The sequence below is a fragment of the Cannabis sativa genome, chromosome 5, assembly GCF_029168945.1.
Source record: "Cannabis sativa cultivar Pink pepper isolate KNU-18-1 chromosome 5, ASM2916894v1, whole genome shotgun sequence".
NCBI classification, from domain to species: domain Eukaryota; kingdom Viridiplantae; phylum Streptophyta; class Magnoliopsida; order Rosales; family Cannabaceae; genus Cannabis; species Cannabis sativa.
In genome coordinates, this window is record NC_083605.1 from 32,528,898 (window position 1) to 32,542,479 (window position 13,582).

At 27.6% G+C, this 13,582-nt stretch overlaps 1 protein-coding gene and 1 non-coding gene across 2 annotated transcripts; one reads left to right on the forward strand and one right to left on the reverse strand.

Moving 5' to 3' along the window:
* Positions 1-1,672: 1,672 nt before the first annotated feature.
* Positions 1,673-4,473, forward strand: LOC115716675 (RHOMBOID-like protein 2). Its single transcript, XM_030645529.2, has 5 exons — positions 1,673-2,358; positions 3,181-3,344; positions 3,530-3,693; positions 3,787-4,037; positions 4,153-4,473. Exons 1-5 carry the CDS (start codon positions 2,069-2,071, stop codon positions 4,262-4,264), a joined length of 981 nt encoding a protein of 326 aa, XP_030501389.1. The 5' UTR covers positions 1,673-2,068; the 3' UTR covers positions 4,265-4,473.
* A 76-nt stretch (positions 4,474-4,549) lies between these two features.
* TRNAV-AAC (transfer RNA valine (anticodon AAC)) lies at positions 4,550-4,623 on the reverse strand. Its single transcript has one exon. It is a non-coding gene; the product is annotated as a tRNA-Val (tRNA).
* Between the last annotated feature and the right edge of the window lie 8,959 nt (positions 4,624-13,582).

Here is a 13,582-nt window from a genome sequence, read left to right on the forward strand (position 1 = left end):
CATTAGGGCGTTACAAATGATGTTATAAGCATAACGAACACCGTCGTAAAAAAAATTAAAAAAATAATATTCCGATATGTATTTTTGGGCGTGGAGATTGACTAAAAAATTGTAACAGGAAGTTGACAATAGTAATTTATTTATTTATTTTGAAGTAAAAATAGATGAATCAAAATATTCGAATACTTCTGACAAATACTTCCGCGCATTTTAACAATACAATTGCTTTAGTAATATAATCTAGTTTTGATTAGATTTTTACCAACTAATATGTGTGGGAACATATAGTTTGATATAAAATAATACACACATATTTAAATATAATTTTGATCTATTTGTCTCAAATATATTTTTAAGCTAAGGCAATAAAACCAAAAAAAAGTTGTTCATGACCACTTCTTTCTAATGGTAAATATATTTTCAAATTGTTATATATACAAAAAAAAAAGTTTCAAATTAATGATAATTGTCACTTACAAATGGCATTATGGCAACCAAAATTTAATATCTAGGACTGTTTCCAATTGGCATTGAGCTAGTGTCGTCTCTCTCATATTCTTGTTATTATTTATTTTAAAAAATATTTTGGAAACTCATTGAATTAGTCCTTGTATAGCTTTAATAAAAATGGATCATCTTACAAAAAAAAAAAAAAAATGAGAATCCTGTTTGATCATAATTTTATTCTTATTTTTGTGTATTAACTTAAGGGTTTGGTTACTTATCAAAAAAAAAAAAACTTAAGGGTTTGGTTCCTTACAAAAAAACTTAAGGATTTTGTTTGAGACAACATCCATGTCTATTTAATAATGTGAATGAAGCATGATCATGTATTTATTTATTTCCTTCATTATTATTGTGTTTCTATATTTATTTATTTTCATCATTATTATCTTTTATGTATTTATTTTTATTTTTTTCTGTTTAAAAAAGATTTATTTCCTTTTATATTTGTTTCTTCTTCTTTTTTTTTTTTTTTGAGAAATTATATTGTTTCTTAAACATTATATATTTTTTCAATTTTTTATCAAAACGTGATTATTAAAAAAAATATAAATATTATTTCCCTTATAATAATGTACATAACAATTGTTCAAAAAAAAAATATACATAATTACATTTACAACTACTTCCACAACTAAGTATTTTTCATTTTTAGAAGAAATAAGATCAGGGACAAAATTGTAACTTTACATCTCCTTTACTCCAATCTAATTAATTTTTGGGAACTTTTATTTGTACCCTATAAAATTATAAATACACCCCATTATTAAAAAAAATATAAACTTAAAAAAATTTTAAAAACTACTCTTAATATTTTTTTTTTAAATTTTTTCCTCACATTATTTTATATTAATTTCAATACTTATTTTGATTTCATTTTCATAATTTTTTCTAACTCATGTATATATTTTTTTTAAGAAAATTTCATAAATTTTTTTATTTTAATTTTTTCGTCATAATTTTTAAAATGTAATTTAATTTTGTTTAATATGTATATTTTTTAAGAATATAAATTGAAAGAAAAAAATTAAAAATACTTAGTAAAATTAAAGATATAAATTTTATATAAAATAAAAATTATTAAAATAGGTGTACTTAACCATTTTTGGGGTGTAAATAAAATTTCCCTTAATTTTTTAACTTTAAAAAGGGATATTTTTGTAGCCACCACCGGCAAACACGTTTTAGAAATTAGAAAGATCATTATCATTATATAAACCGTAACCTCTTCCTTTTTTATTTTACTGATTTAGAGGGAGAGAGAATATAAGAAGAGGAAGAAGAACTCAACGGTTAAATCTACATACAACCCATTACAGTTTACAAACATATAACCCCAAAACAAAAGCTTTTATCTTTCTATTCAATTCTTCTTCCCCTTATTTTTCTTTCTTCAGACTTCTTCTACTTCCTTAAAACCCACTTCTCAATTTCTCTTCCATATCTTTGTTTACAAAAATTACATCTTTCTCAACTATATATAACAACTTCCACAACTTGTTGTCATTCTAGAGAGAGGGAGAGAGTTAAGGAAGGAAGGAAGGAAGGTTAGGTCGAGGTGAGAATGTCTAACCAGGATCTAGAGCGAGGAGGAACAAAGGCAAGAGGAAATCAAAATCCACATGGGAATTACACGAATCCCTACTATGTAGAGACCTCGGAGCATCAATGGACGTCGTGGTTGATACCCATGTTCGTGGTGGCTAATATTGCTGTCTTTATAGTGGCCATGTATGTCAATAACTGCCCAAGGAATAATCTTAAGTTTGAAGGAGCTTGTGTTGCCAAGTTTCTTGGTAGACTTTCGTTTCAGCCTCTTAAAGAGAACCCTCTCTTTGGTCCATCTTCTTCTACGTGAGTGTTCTGCTTTGATCCTATATTTTTTTTTTATATATATTTGATTGGGGAATTGCTCAATTATTAATATTATTATTATTATTGTTTTATTTTTTGTTTTTTTTTTGGTTACTGGGTTTTTGAGTTTTTCCATTGTTAAGAATCAATGAGTTTTATATTAGATAAATGTTTGAGCCATTTTGTTCTGGGTTTTTGTAAAGCTCTAATCTAAATCATCATAGGATGTTTTGTGATGTGGGTTTAGTTTGATCTTGGCTATGTTAAGTGCTAATTCTTTGAATTTGTTCCATTGATTTGTTTGGAGATGGTTATGTTTACTTGAAAATTTGGCTAAAGTTTTTCTGGATCCAACATTCCCCTAATAGAAAAATACTTATTTATTTTTTAACCTTTTTCTGTTTGTTGGGATATCTTTCTCATGAAAGTTGGTATTCTGCTTGTAATAGGAGTGGTTGAAAATGAAACTTTTGTTGAACTAATTTTATTTCTTTAGCTGGTCAATTTATAGTGACATAGCATTACAAGTTCTTAAATGATGATTTGATATTGCAAAACTAAAATACAAAAGTAGTTTGTCTTTATTATAACGCCAAATATGCAAAGTAAATAATTGACTTTTCCCTCTAAAGCTATTCTGTTAATTGGCAATTAACAAAAAGAATTTAATAGAATTGTGTTTTAACCTTTTATAGAATTGCATTCAGAAGTATTTGCAGCTTTAGGTTTTGGTTATGATAGCCTTTTTAAGCGAGCTAACCTGGCTTAAAATGCAGTTCCATTTTCAGTTTCAATAACCTTTTATTCTATTTCATTGCACAGATTGGAAAAGTTGGGAGCTTTGGAGTGGGAAAAGGTTGTCCATGGGAAACAAGGATGGAGACTCATCACATGTATTTGGTTACATGCTGGTGTCATTCATTTGCTTGCAAATATGTTGAGCTTGGTCTTCATTGGAATCCGCCTTGAGCAGCAATTTGGATTCGGTATGTCACTGTTTCGAGAACTTTTTTTAAACACAACCATTATCATTAAGCTCTATGTATCACTTTGCCACAAGCATGATTACAATCAGCTCATATTGTTTGCAACTCTTGTGAAAGTATTTACTATTTTCAATAATTGTTCTTACCAATTACAATTATCTTACTCGATCAATCTAATATGGCAGGGCGAGTTGGGTTAATCTACTTAATATCTGGATTAGGAGGAAGCATACTATCGTCCCTTTTCATTCAAAGCAACATCTCTGTTGGTGCTTCTGGTGCTTTATTTGGTCTTCTTGGAGCTATGTTATCAGAACTTCTTACAAATTGGACTATTTACACAAACAAGGTTTGCTGCTATGCATTTATCTTTAGAAAAGCTTAATGTTAAATTTGACACACTTTTATGGTCACTAATTCTCTATCTTCTTTTCCCTTACAGGCTGCAGCACTATTCACACTCATTATCATCATAGCCATTAACTTAGCAGTTGGTATTCTACCCCACGTCGACAACTTCGCCCACATTGGAGGATTCATTAGTGGTTTTCTCCTTGGCTTCATTCTGTTAATTCGTCCCCAGTTTGGATACTTGGAGGGCCGTCATCTTCCAGCAACTGCTCGCGTCAAATCTAAGCATAAGGCTTACCAATATATCCTCTTGTTGGTCGCAGTTGTATTACTTATTGTCTGGTAAGCTTAGCAAAAATTGAAGTAAAACCAAAAAAGACAAAATGTTCTAAGTTTTAACTATTCATGAACTCTGTTATGCTGTCTCTAATTCCATTGTCCCCATTGAACGGTGCAGGTTTACAGTCGGTTTGGTGATGCTATTCAAAGGAGAGAATGGGAGCAAGCACTGCAGCTGGTGCCATTACCTAAGCTGTGTGCCAACCTCAAAATGGAAATGTGGTAATTGAGGAGGGGACTTGACTCACTCTCTCTTACCACTTAGTTACACTATTACCATCTTTTGAGATGATATGATTTTTTCTTTCTTTTATTTGTATTAGTAAGTTTTTTATATGTTTATTCTATTGGATATTTTTTTTTTCACTCGTGTACATGCATAGTTAATAAAACATTATATATATTGTTAATGAAAATTTCCATTTTGTTTGGTTTTAAATACATAAATAAGCTTGCATTCAAAAAATACATAAATAAGCTTCATGTCATTATAAAAATGTAAAAGGAAAAACAAATGGCGTCGCCCGGACTCGAACCGGAGACCTTCAGTGTGTTAGACTGACGTGATAACCAACTACACCACGACACCTTAATTGGTTAATTACAGAAAATACTTGCATTACAGCACAGAAAATCTCCATCTCATAAAATTCATAACAATTATTATTAATTATTTTTTTAGCACAACAATTTATAATAATTAAATTTAGAGTTGATGAAATTTGTAAAAGTTTATAATATGATTAATATAATTTTTTTTTGAATGATGATTAATATAATTTTGATTACTTTGTGTAAAGATGCTTGATATTAGTGTTTACTAAGTTAAAATTATGACCAGTACTTCTAGTACACTAATTGAATTTTAGTGTTTATTTATTATTATTATTATTATTTATAAATTTGATTTGGCTAAGTTGATGTGTCAAAGAACAAAATTTATAAGTTCTCCTGAAATGAGAAATAAGCGTATTAGTGAAGGTTTGAGATTAGAGTTTGCCACGAGTGATATGTTAGAGAGACATTCTTTTTACACATTATTTGTTCTACAATGATTTGTTAATATTTTGGGGATTTTAGCTTTGCTATTTTATTTGCCAAAAATGAATTAAACATCTAATTTAAACTTTTAATAATATTTTGACATGTTTAAATTCTTTTGTTTTGGTATTAATAATTTAGCTGATTAGGAATTTTGTAACTTTTAAGGTCGTTAAAAATGCCCCTTGAACTATTAAGATTGTTGGATTTAAGGACTTTTGTCCAATTTAGTAAAAAAGACTAACATGGATGAAAGTTCAGGGGGCATGATTTAGTACATTTCAAAGTTCGAGAGGCATGATTTGGTATATATCAAAGTCTGGGAGCATAGTTTAACACATAAACAATCACTAAAATAGTAAAAATAAATGAAATTAGACAAAAGTCCTTAAATCCAACAATCTCAATAGTTCAGGGGTATTTTAAACTACTTTAAATGTTCAGGGGTATGATTTGGTACATATTAAAGTTCAGGGGACAAAAATCATAATTAGTCTAATAATTTTTAATGATTGTCTTTCTCACTTTCGTCTTTTTCTCTCTTTTTGTTAACTTAAAAATAATTTATAATTACATTATTATTCAGTTAACTTTTTTTAAAAAATATCATTGCGATCTATTCTTCGATGTAAACATTTCAAAATGTGAGAAGTATATATTTTTTTGCAATTAAAAAAAAAAAACTATTTAATTACTAATATAGTGATTAGTTACTATTTTATTTTTATTTTTTAAAATCTTAGTTATTATACTTTTAAGAATTTTGTTAATTGAATTATATTAATTACACAATAATTAATTAGCTTTCAAAATAACAAAAAATGTATATAAAAATAGTAGCTTGTTATATTACATGAAAACTCATTAGTTTCGAAAATAATTTTTAAAGTTACCTAAATATATTTTAAATTATAAGCTATCATAATAGAACTAATTAATTACTAAGATGTATACAAATAAATTTTGGAAGTAACTAAAATATATCTCACATTATATAATATAAAAGTGAAGTTTTTTTTATGTAAATGTAATTAATTGGTTTCTTATCAACTCTATTAGTAACTAAAAAATTACTTTTAAAAATGTAGAAAGTTAAATAATGATAAAAAACAAAAACTGTTCAGATATAACTCACGCGACACGTCAATAATGAATTTTATTATTGCAAATTTGATAAAAAAAAAATATATATCTATTCTATATAAAGTGTGCCTATATAACAGAATTCTTGGTTTATGAGAAATTCATGGGTGACTTTTATTTATATTAAAAATAAAATGGTTTAGGAGAAATTCATGGATAATTTTTATTTATATATAATAAAATAAAAATAAAATAAATCCCACTAAATCAAAAAAAAAAAAAATAGGGTTATAGATTTTCTTTAATTACCGTATTTCTAACCCTATTTGATTATTTATGCCTCTTCTATAAACCCTATTTGATTAAGGTTAACATTATAAGATTAATTCAAATTATTGTTCATAAATTGATTAATCCCATATTAATAAAAAATAATTCAATATATGAACCCTATTTGATTAAATCACTTTAATCAAATAGGGTTCATATATTGAATTATTTTTGATTAATGGGATTAATCAATATATGAATAATAATTTGAATTAATCTTATAATCTTAACTTTTTAATTCAATTAATAATTATTTGTCACGTAATTATTAAGTCTTTTCCCTTTAATTTTCCTTTTATTGATGATGCTAATTTATTCATATTTTGATTTCTACAATTTTTGTGTTCAGACCATTAAGGTAGTGTTCTACTAGGGGATCTAACGAGTTTCGCCCCTTCGCTAATGGCCTCTAAGAGTTCAAATTCCATATTGTATAAATCTTCAATTTGTTCTATTTTTTATATTAAATGAAATTTTGCTACTTTTTTTTTTTTTAATTTACAACTTTATTGTTTATATCTTATTAGGGACATTCATGGAAATTAGGGTTTCTTTGAAATATACAATTAATGAGCATTACTTTTTGATCATAGTGTGTTTTCCATGGCTAAAAACCTCAATAATCTCTATCATTTGATATCAAATAAAATAAAATAACCATGATGTATACATTATGGTTATTTAATGAGTAATTAGTGTGTTGAAATTGTCAAGCTGATATTTAGAATTGTTTATAATTGAATTGTTTCTTTGTCAAAATTAATATTAAGTATATTTATATGTTTATAGGTTTATCTATTTTCTCTTAGATCAATTATGCTCATATAGCAATAAAATCATACTCATATAGACATGTTATTTTCATTTTGTAATTTAAATCTTCTTAGTCATTATTTAGTTCACTTAAACCTTTTCCGATTATGCTAACTGAAGTTTTGTTTCTTTTAGGTACTTCATTACAAAGATTTGTATTACATGTATTATTTATTTTTGACTATGAGGAGGTGGATTTTTTTATTGGGAAACATATAGCGTGACAAATTATTGTTCATATATTAATAATTATTTTTGATTAATGAGATTCATATATATAACTGTGTATATTAAATTCTTTATTCAAATAATTATTTTTGATTTTTACGTGATTATTTATTGCTCTTTATTCAAATAATCTCACCTAATAACTAATAATATTTTTTCTTTAATTTTTAATTGTATCACTTTTAAATAACATATAAAAAAACTAGCATAAAATTTAGTATACGTGCCTCGCACGTAATTTTTGCTAGTATATATATATATATCATTATAAACTCATTTATTATACATTATACACAAATATGTGTAAAAAGAAAATGTTTCAAACATCATTCATAAAAAACTACATCAAGTAGATTGCATGGACAGGGTGCATGTAATCTTGAGAAAACTACTCTATTTGAATTTGCAATTTCACTAGTAAATTACATTTAAGTATAACTAAAATTACATCAATAAATTATTTATTTTATAAGAACTGTTACAATAAAACACATTTTATTATTTACATTATAAGAAAATCATGATATATGTAATAGTTTAGACATTTTGTCTTTTGTTTTTATTTTTTACAATTTTATATTATCATTAATTTTTTTAATTTATTTACGTCAATCACTCTAACTGGCTAACTGTTTTTTCTCTACTAGCTTCCATCAATCTTTGTCGTAATTCTTCTTTCTCTGTAATTGCTATTGTCTTCATCCATCACCCTAAAACCTCCATTGCGTTTGTTTTTCTTTTCTAAATGTTATACCAAAATTTTTGCAAAAAATAGAATAGTACCCATCATCTTCCATTAAGGTCCACAAGCCAAGAATACACCTCGAAAACATAAAGGTCAACAAAGAAGACCTTGACAAAGCAACAAAAAACGAGACAAAGTGCCACATGGCATAGAAAGAGTCATGAGCAACTGCTACCCAGAAATGGTTGTCAATAGTCGCACTCCTAGAGTTTTGCCCTAGGGTTTATCAAATAAAATTTTCATTTAATATACTTATTAATTATACTTAATAAAGTCTCTTAATTAACAAATAGACCCTAAAACCTGTTTTCTTCACAATTAAGTCCTAGCTTAGTGAAAATTCATAAATAAGACATAGTCTAATTTTAAAATTATAATTGATTAATTAAAATCAAGGGGAATTACCCTATATACTGTTTTTTTAATTTTTTTTAAATATACGGTTTGGGTTTCTAAAGTGGTTGTAGCGCTAGTTGCAATAGGGGCTTCTATATAGAATTCCATAAAAATGAAATAAAAAAATATTAGTGTAAAAATAAAAAATGCCCTAAAATCAATTAACTGAGTCTTACAAGCAGTATTGTCTCAACTAGTGTGGGGACCATGGGCCTATATAACCGAGCTTCCAATAAGTAGATCTAGAATTTACAAGTAAATTTCCTAACTTATTAATTCCTCATTGCACCACTATAGATTTAGAATTGCACTCTCAACTATATAGAACGCTCTATATGCTCCACGATATAGATATGCTAAGAAATTTTAACCTTCGTTCTAATCCCAATAATTAAAGATCCTCTATAGATGATTTACATCGAGTAGGGATAAATTTACCGTTTCACCCCTCAATATATTTTATCCTTAAAATACTTAGCTTCCTATAAATGATATTTCAGTAAACTAATATAATTATTAAAATAAGAACTCTTTCATTTATCTCTATTAAGCCAAGATCGAAGGAAATCATCATTTCACTTCTATGTTTAGATATAAGTTATAGATTTTGTATCTATGATTAGCGCTCACACTCAATTGTACTATTATATTCCCAAGTTGTACGTTTTACCGGAACCAAATGGTAGGCTTTGACTAACAACTCTAAGAACATGAATAACACTCTTGAGATCGAACCTAACGATGTCAAGATTAAGATATTTTGATCTAAGATCAACCAGTGATATTGACTTGGAAAGATACAATAGTAAGATTATAATATCTTGACCAAGATCAATATCAGTCTCAGTCCAATGAATACTCCATACATCTGATACTAGCATACTTTGCTAATATCTTGGAAAGAACATAACACTTATCCAAGGTGTAAGTAAGCTTTATCGCTGACTATCACATCAGTGTAAATCCAGTGCACTGATGAATCATGAGACATTTACTTTTGAAGCATATAATCACAATTACCTTCCACTGTGTTGACATCACTGTAATTGTGAATAACTATATGTTCTGGATTTAACAAAAAATGTATATATCAAACCATAAACATGAAAACTACATGTAAACATAAATGATTTCTAATCTTCTATTGATAAAAAATAAGATTGTATTGGAATGAGTTTTATTTAGGGTATAAAATCCCAACAAACTCCCACTTGCACTAATATAAAACAAGAAGTGCATTTTAATCAATCCATTGTCTTGATATCCAGATCAAGTGTAGTGTATTCGACTAAACCCAAATAACAGGAACTGTAAGGCTGTGGTAAGCAATAGATTTATCCACCATTACTTTCTTTGTGTTCATAAAATATTATGCAACATCATATTCTATATAAGGGTGAGCAACGGTCGGTTTGGTCGGTTTTTTCCACAAAAAAAAAAATCTAAAATTCGGTTTTCGGTTTTTATGGTTCTAATCCAAAAATCGACCGACCATTATAAAAATATAAAAAAAACCGACCGTTTTAATCCACGGTTTGGTCGGTTTAAACCGACCAAACCGAACTTCATTTTTTTTTTTTAAAAAAAATAAGTTTTTAAATTTTTTATAATTATTTGAAAACTAAAAAATTAAAGTATTGTATCAAATATCATATAATTTAAAAATAAAACTTTTTTAGTTAAATAAATAATGTAAAATAAACTTTTTTAAATTTGTTTAAATTATTTGTGCTACTAATATGGTAATGAGTTATATTAGAAAAACTAGTATTATTTTATGAATGTGTGTATAGAATACGTAAATGCATCAAATTATAATAAAATAAAATAATGAATAATTGAGACTTTAAATAAAAAAGATATAAGTAAAATTAGTTTAATAAAATTGTATATTAAATATGTACAAAAACAATATATATTATATATAATATATATGTTCGGTCGGTTCTCGGTTTAATCGGTCGGTTTGCCATTGACATTAAAACCGACCATGTTAAGGTGGTTTTAACCGAAGGCAATTTTTTCGGTTTTCGATTTTTTCGGTGTCGGTTTTTTTGGTGTTCGGACGATCGGTTTACTCGGTTTGGTCGGTTTCTTGGACTTTTTTCTCACCCCTAATTCTATATGTATTACTCCTCTAGGGATACTAAATTCTTTACTACTTATGAAGTGCATCTGAACATACAAAAGACACATCTCTAATTCTATCCAAAATGGAATAGAGACAAACACAGTTAAGAATTTTCTTCAGTTTGAATAACTTTTAAGTGATTTTCAAAACAACTAAGTTGTTTAGCTTCATTGGTGGAACTAAATTATTATAAATGGATTTTTATATCCTTCAAGGATAATTCTTCCACCCCCAGAGTAACCACCATCTCTGATATTAAAAACTGAGTCGGTGTAGATATGAGGATTCTAATATACACACCTATCATCTAACATATATGTCACTTATAGAGATTCTTTCTTGATTGTCTCCCAAATGTTCCTTGTTTGATTACATCTTTGATGGCTCCCACTCAACAATAGGAATCTGATTAAATTCGTACACAAGTGTGCATTTAACCTCTTACTATAGATGCTTAGAGACCTCTTATTATGACATTTTATCTAGTCTAGAAACTATAAGTTCCTTCTAGACTAAGTCATGAACATAGCATTCTAGTATTAACATTGATGTAAAATACTTGCTTAAGATTAAGTAATCACTTTAGATACCATAAAACATTTTATAAGGAACAAGAATTGTGCTTAAGTCTTTCAAATAAATATTGCAAAATTTCCTATCTTATCCTCATAATGGTGATAAGCTATTACTATCCATATGAATGGTTAGATTAACTTTTCTTTGTTTATTTTAAAGTTTCTATCTTGAACATATTATAGTAGGTTACCACTGGTGTCTTCCAAATAATAATGAGTTGGAATTTTAAAATTCTCCCACTAAGATAAGGTACTGTGATACTATATCCAAGAACTTCATTGGTATCAATTTTTTTATTACTACAGTAACATGTTAATTGGAACACTTACAGGATCAAGAATAAGTTCTATTAGTTTGCTAGTTTATTTATTATATTATATCCATGTCTAATCAAAATACATGTGCCATCAAGATACTGTGGTGTATTGAGTATATAGTCTAGAGTTCAAAGTTAAAAATGTTTGAACTACATATATCAATAACTTCTTCCACCCCTAAGTGTTAGAGATTTTTTTTTGGAGTTTTGAATATAATCTAGAGTTCAATAGATGTAAAAGATCTTTGAACTGCATATATTGCTTCTTAACATCTTCCACTCCTATCAGATCAAAAGATCTTTTTATTAAGCAAAATCTTAATAATTGCTTAAGAATTTTAAATTTTAAATTCTAAGTGTTATGTGGTATTATCTCTTTGCAGATAATAATATACCATGGACTTTGTATCAATAATAAAACACATAAAACATGATAAACTTATAAACATAATATGGTATTGGCATACAAGTTAAACATATATCAATAACTTCTTCCACCCCTAAGAGTTTAGAGATTTTGTGAAGTTTTGAATATAGTCTAGAGTTCAATACATGTAAAGATCTTTGAACTGCATATATTGCTTCTTAACATCTTCTACCCCTATCAGATCGAAAGATCTTTTTATTAAACAAAATTTTAATAATTGCTTAAGAATTTATAATTATTCATAAACATTTGAATTTTAAATTCTAAGTGTTATGTGGTATTATCTCTTTGCAGAGAATAATATACCATGGACTTTGTATCAATAATAAAACTCAAAACACATAAAACATGATAAACTTATAAATATAATATGGTATTGGCATACAAGTTAAAGAATACGAAGTTCAATTACATAAAAGCAATTCATAATGAAAACCTCTTAATTTTTTTTTTATTAATATTATCAAAAATGTCATAATGAATTGTCTGCCAAAATATGAAATAGGGATTAAAATCCCAAACTAACAATTAAAATTTATTTGTTCAGTAACTAAAATAATTAATTCAAAAATTAAATAAAGGACGAGCTTCATCTTCAACTTAGACAATCTTCACCCTTCTATCCAACCATTCGACTCAACTCGCTAGGATAGCAATCCAAGTTTAAGCAGCTGGAACTAAAATAAGAAGAAAATAACATGGTTAGTAGATCCAGAAGTAATAACCAAAGGGGATAATAATTCTCTAAAACACATTAGTTTAAAACAAAGATAAAAATATCTTGTTTCCTTGCCAAAAACTTAGGACACTGGGGTTTCCAGTGTCCCTTTTCGTTGCAATAGAAACACTTTTCTTTTTCTTTTGACTTAAGATTAGTAGTCTTTTTCTTATTAGCTGTGTTAACAGCTTTAAAAGGCTTTTTGCTATTCTTCTATTTTCTCTTATTTCCAGGTTTTGAAGTAGAGGCAATGTTTGCCTCAGACTTGGTCGTACCATTTGTAGTAGTATTAGAACTAGGAGCTTTGTTTTTTCCTTTCTGCAGTCCTCCAAGCAAATTTTCAAATGTCTTAAGGTTGTTGATTAACTTGTGAAAGTCCAAAGTCAACTTGTTCATGACATAATTTGATGTGAAGGGCAGAAAAGCTGGAGTCAAACTATTTAATATCAAACTCACTTGAGTTTCTTGGTCTATAATAGCTCCATGATTCTCAGCTTCCGGGAAGTAACTTGCCATCTAAAGTAGGTGATCACTCACGTTCTGATGAGGCTTCATCTGTGCATTTATAAAAATTTTGGTTGCCTCAAAACGAGCTTGATCTGATGCCATCCTGAAAAAGTTCAGTTAACTGGTTCATGATATCAGCAGTCGTGAGAGTGTTTGCAAACCTTGTCTTCAAGGTGTCAACCATGCTAGACAGCATAAATTATCGAGCTTTGTTGTTAGATTCTACCAACGCTCGAA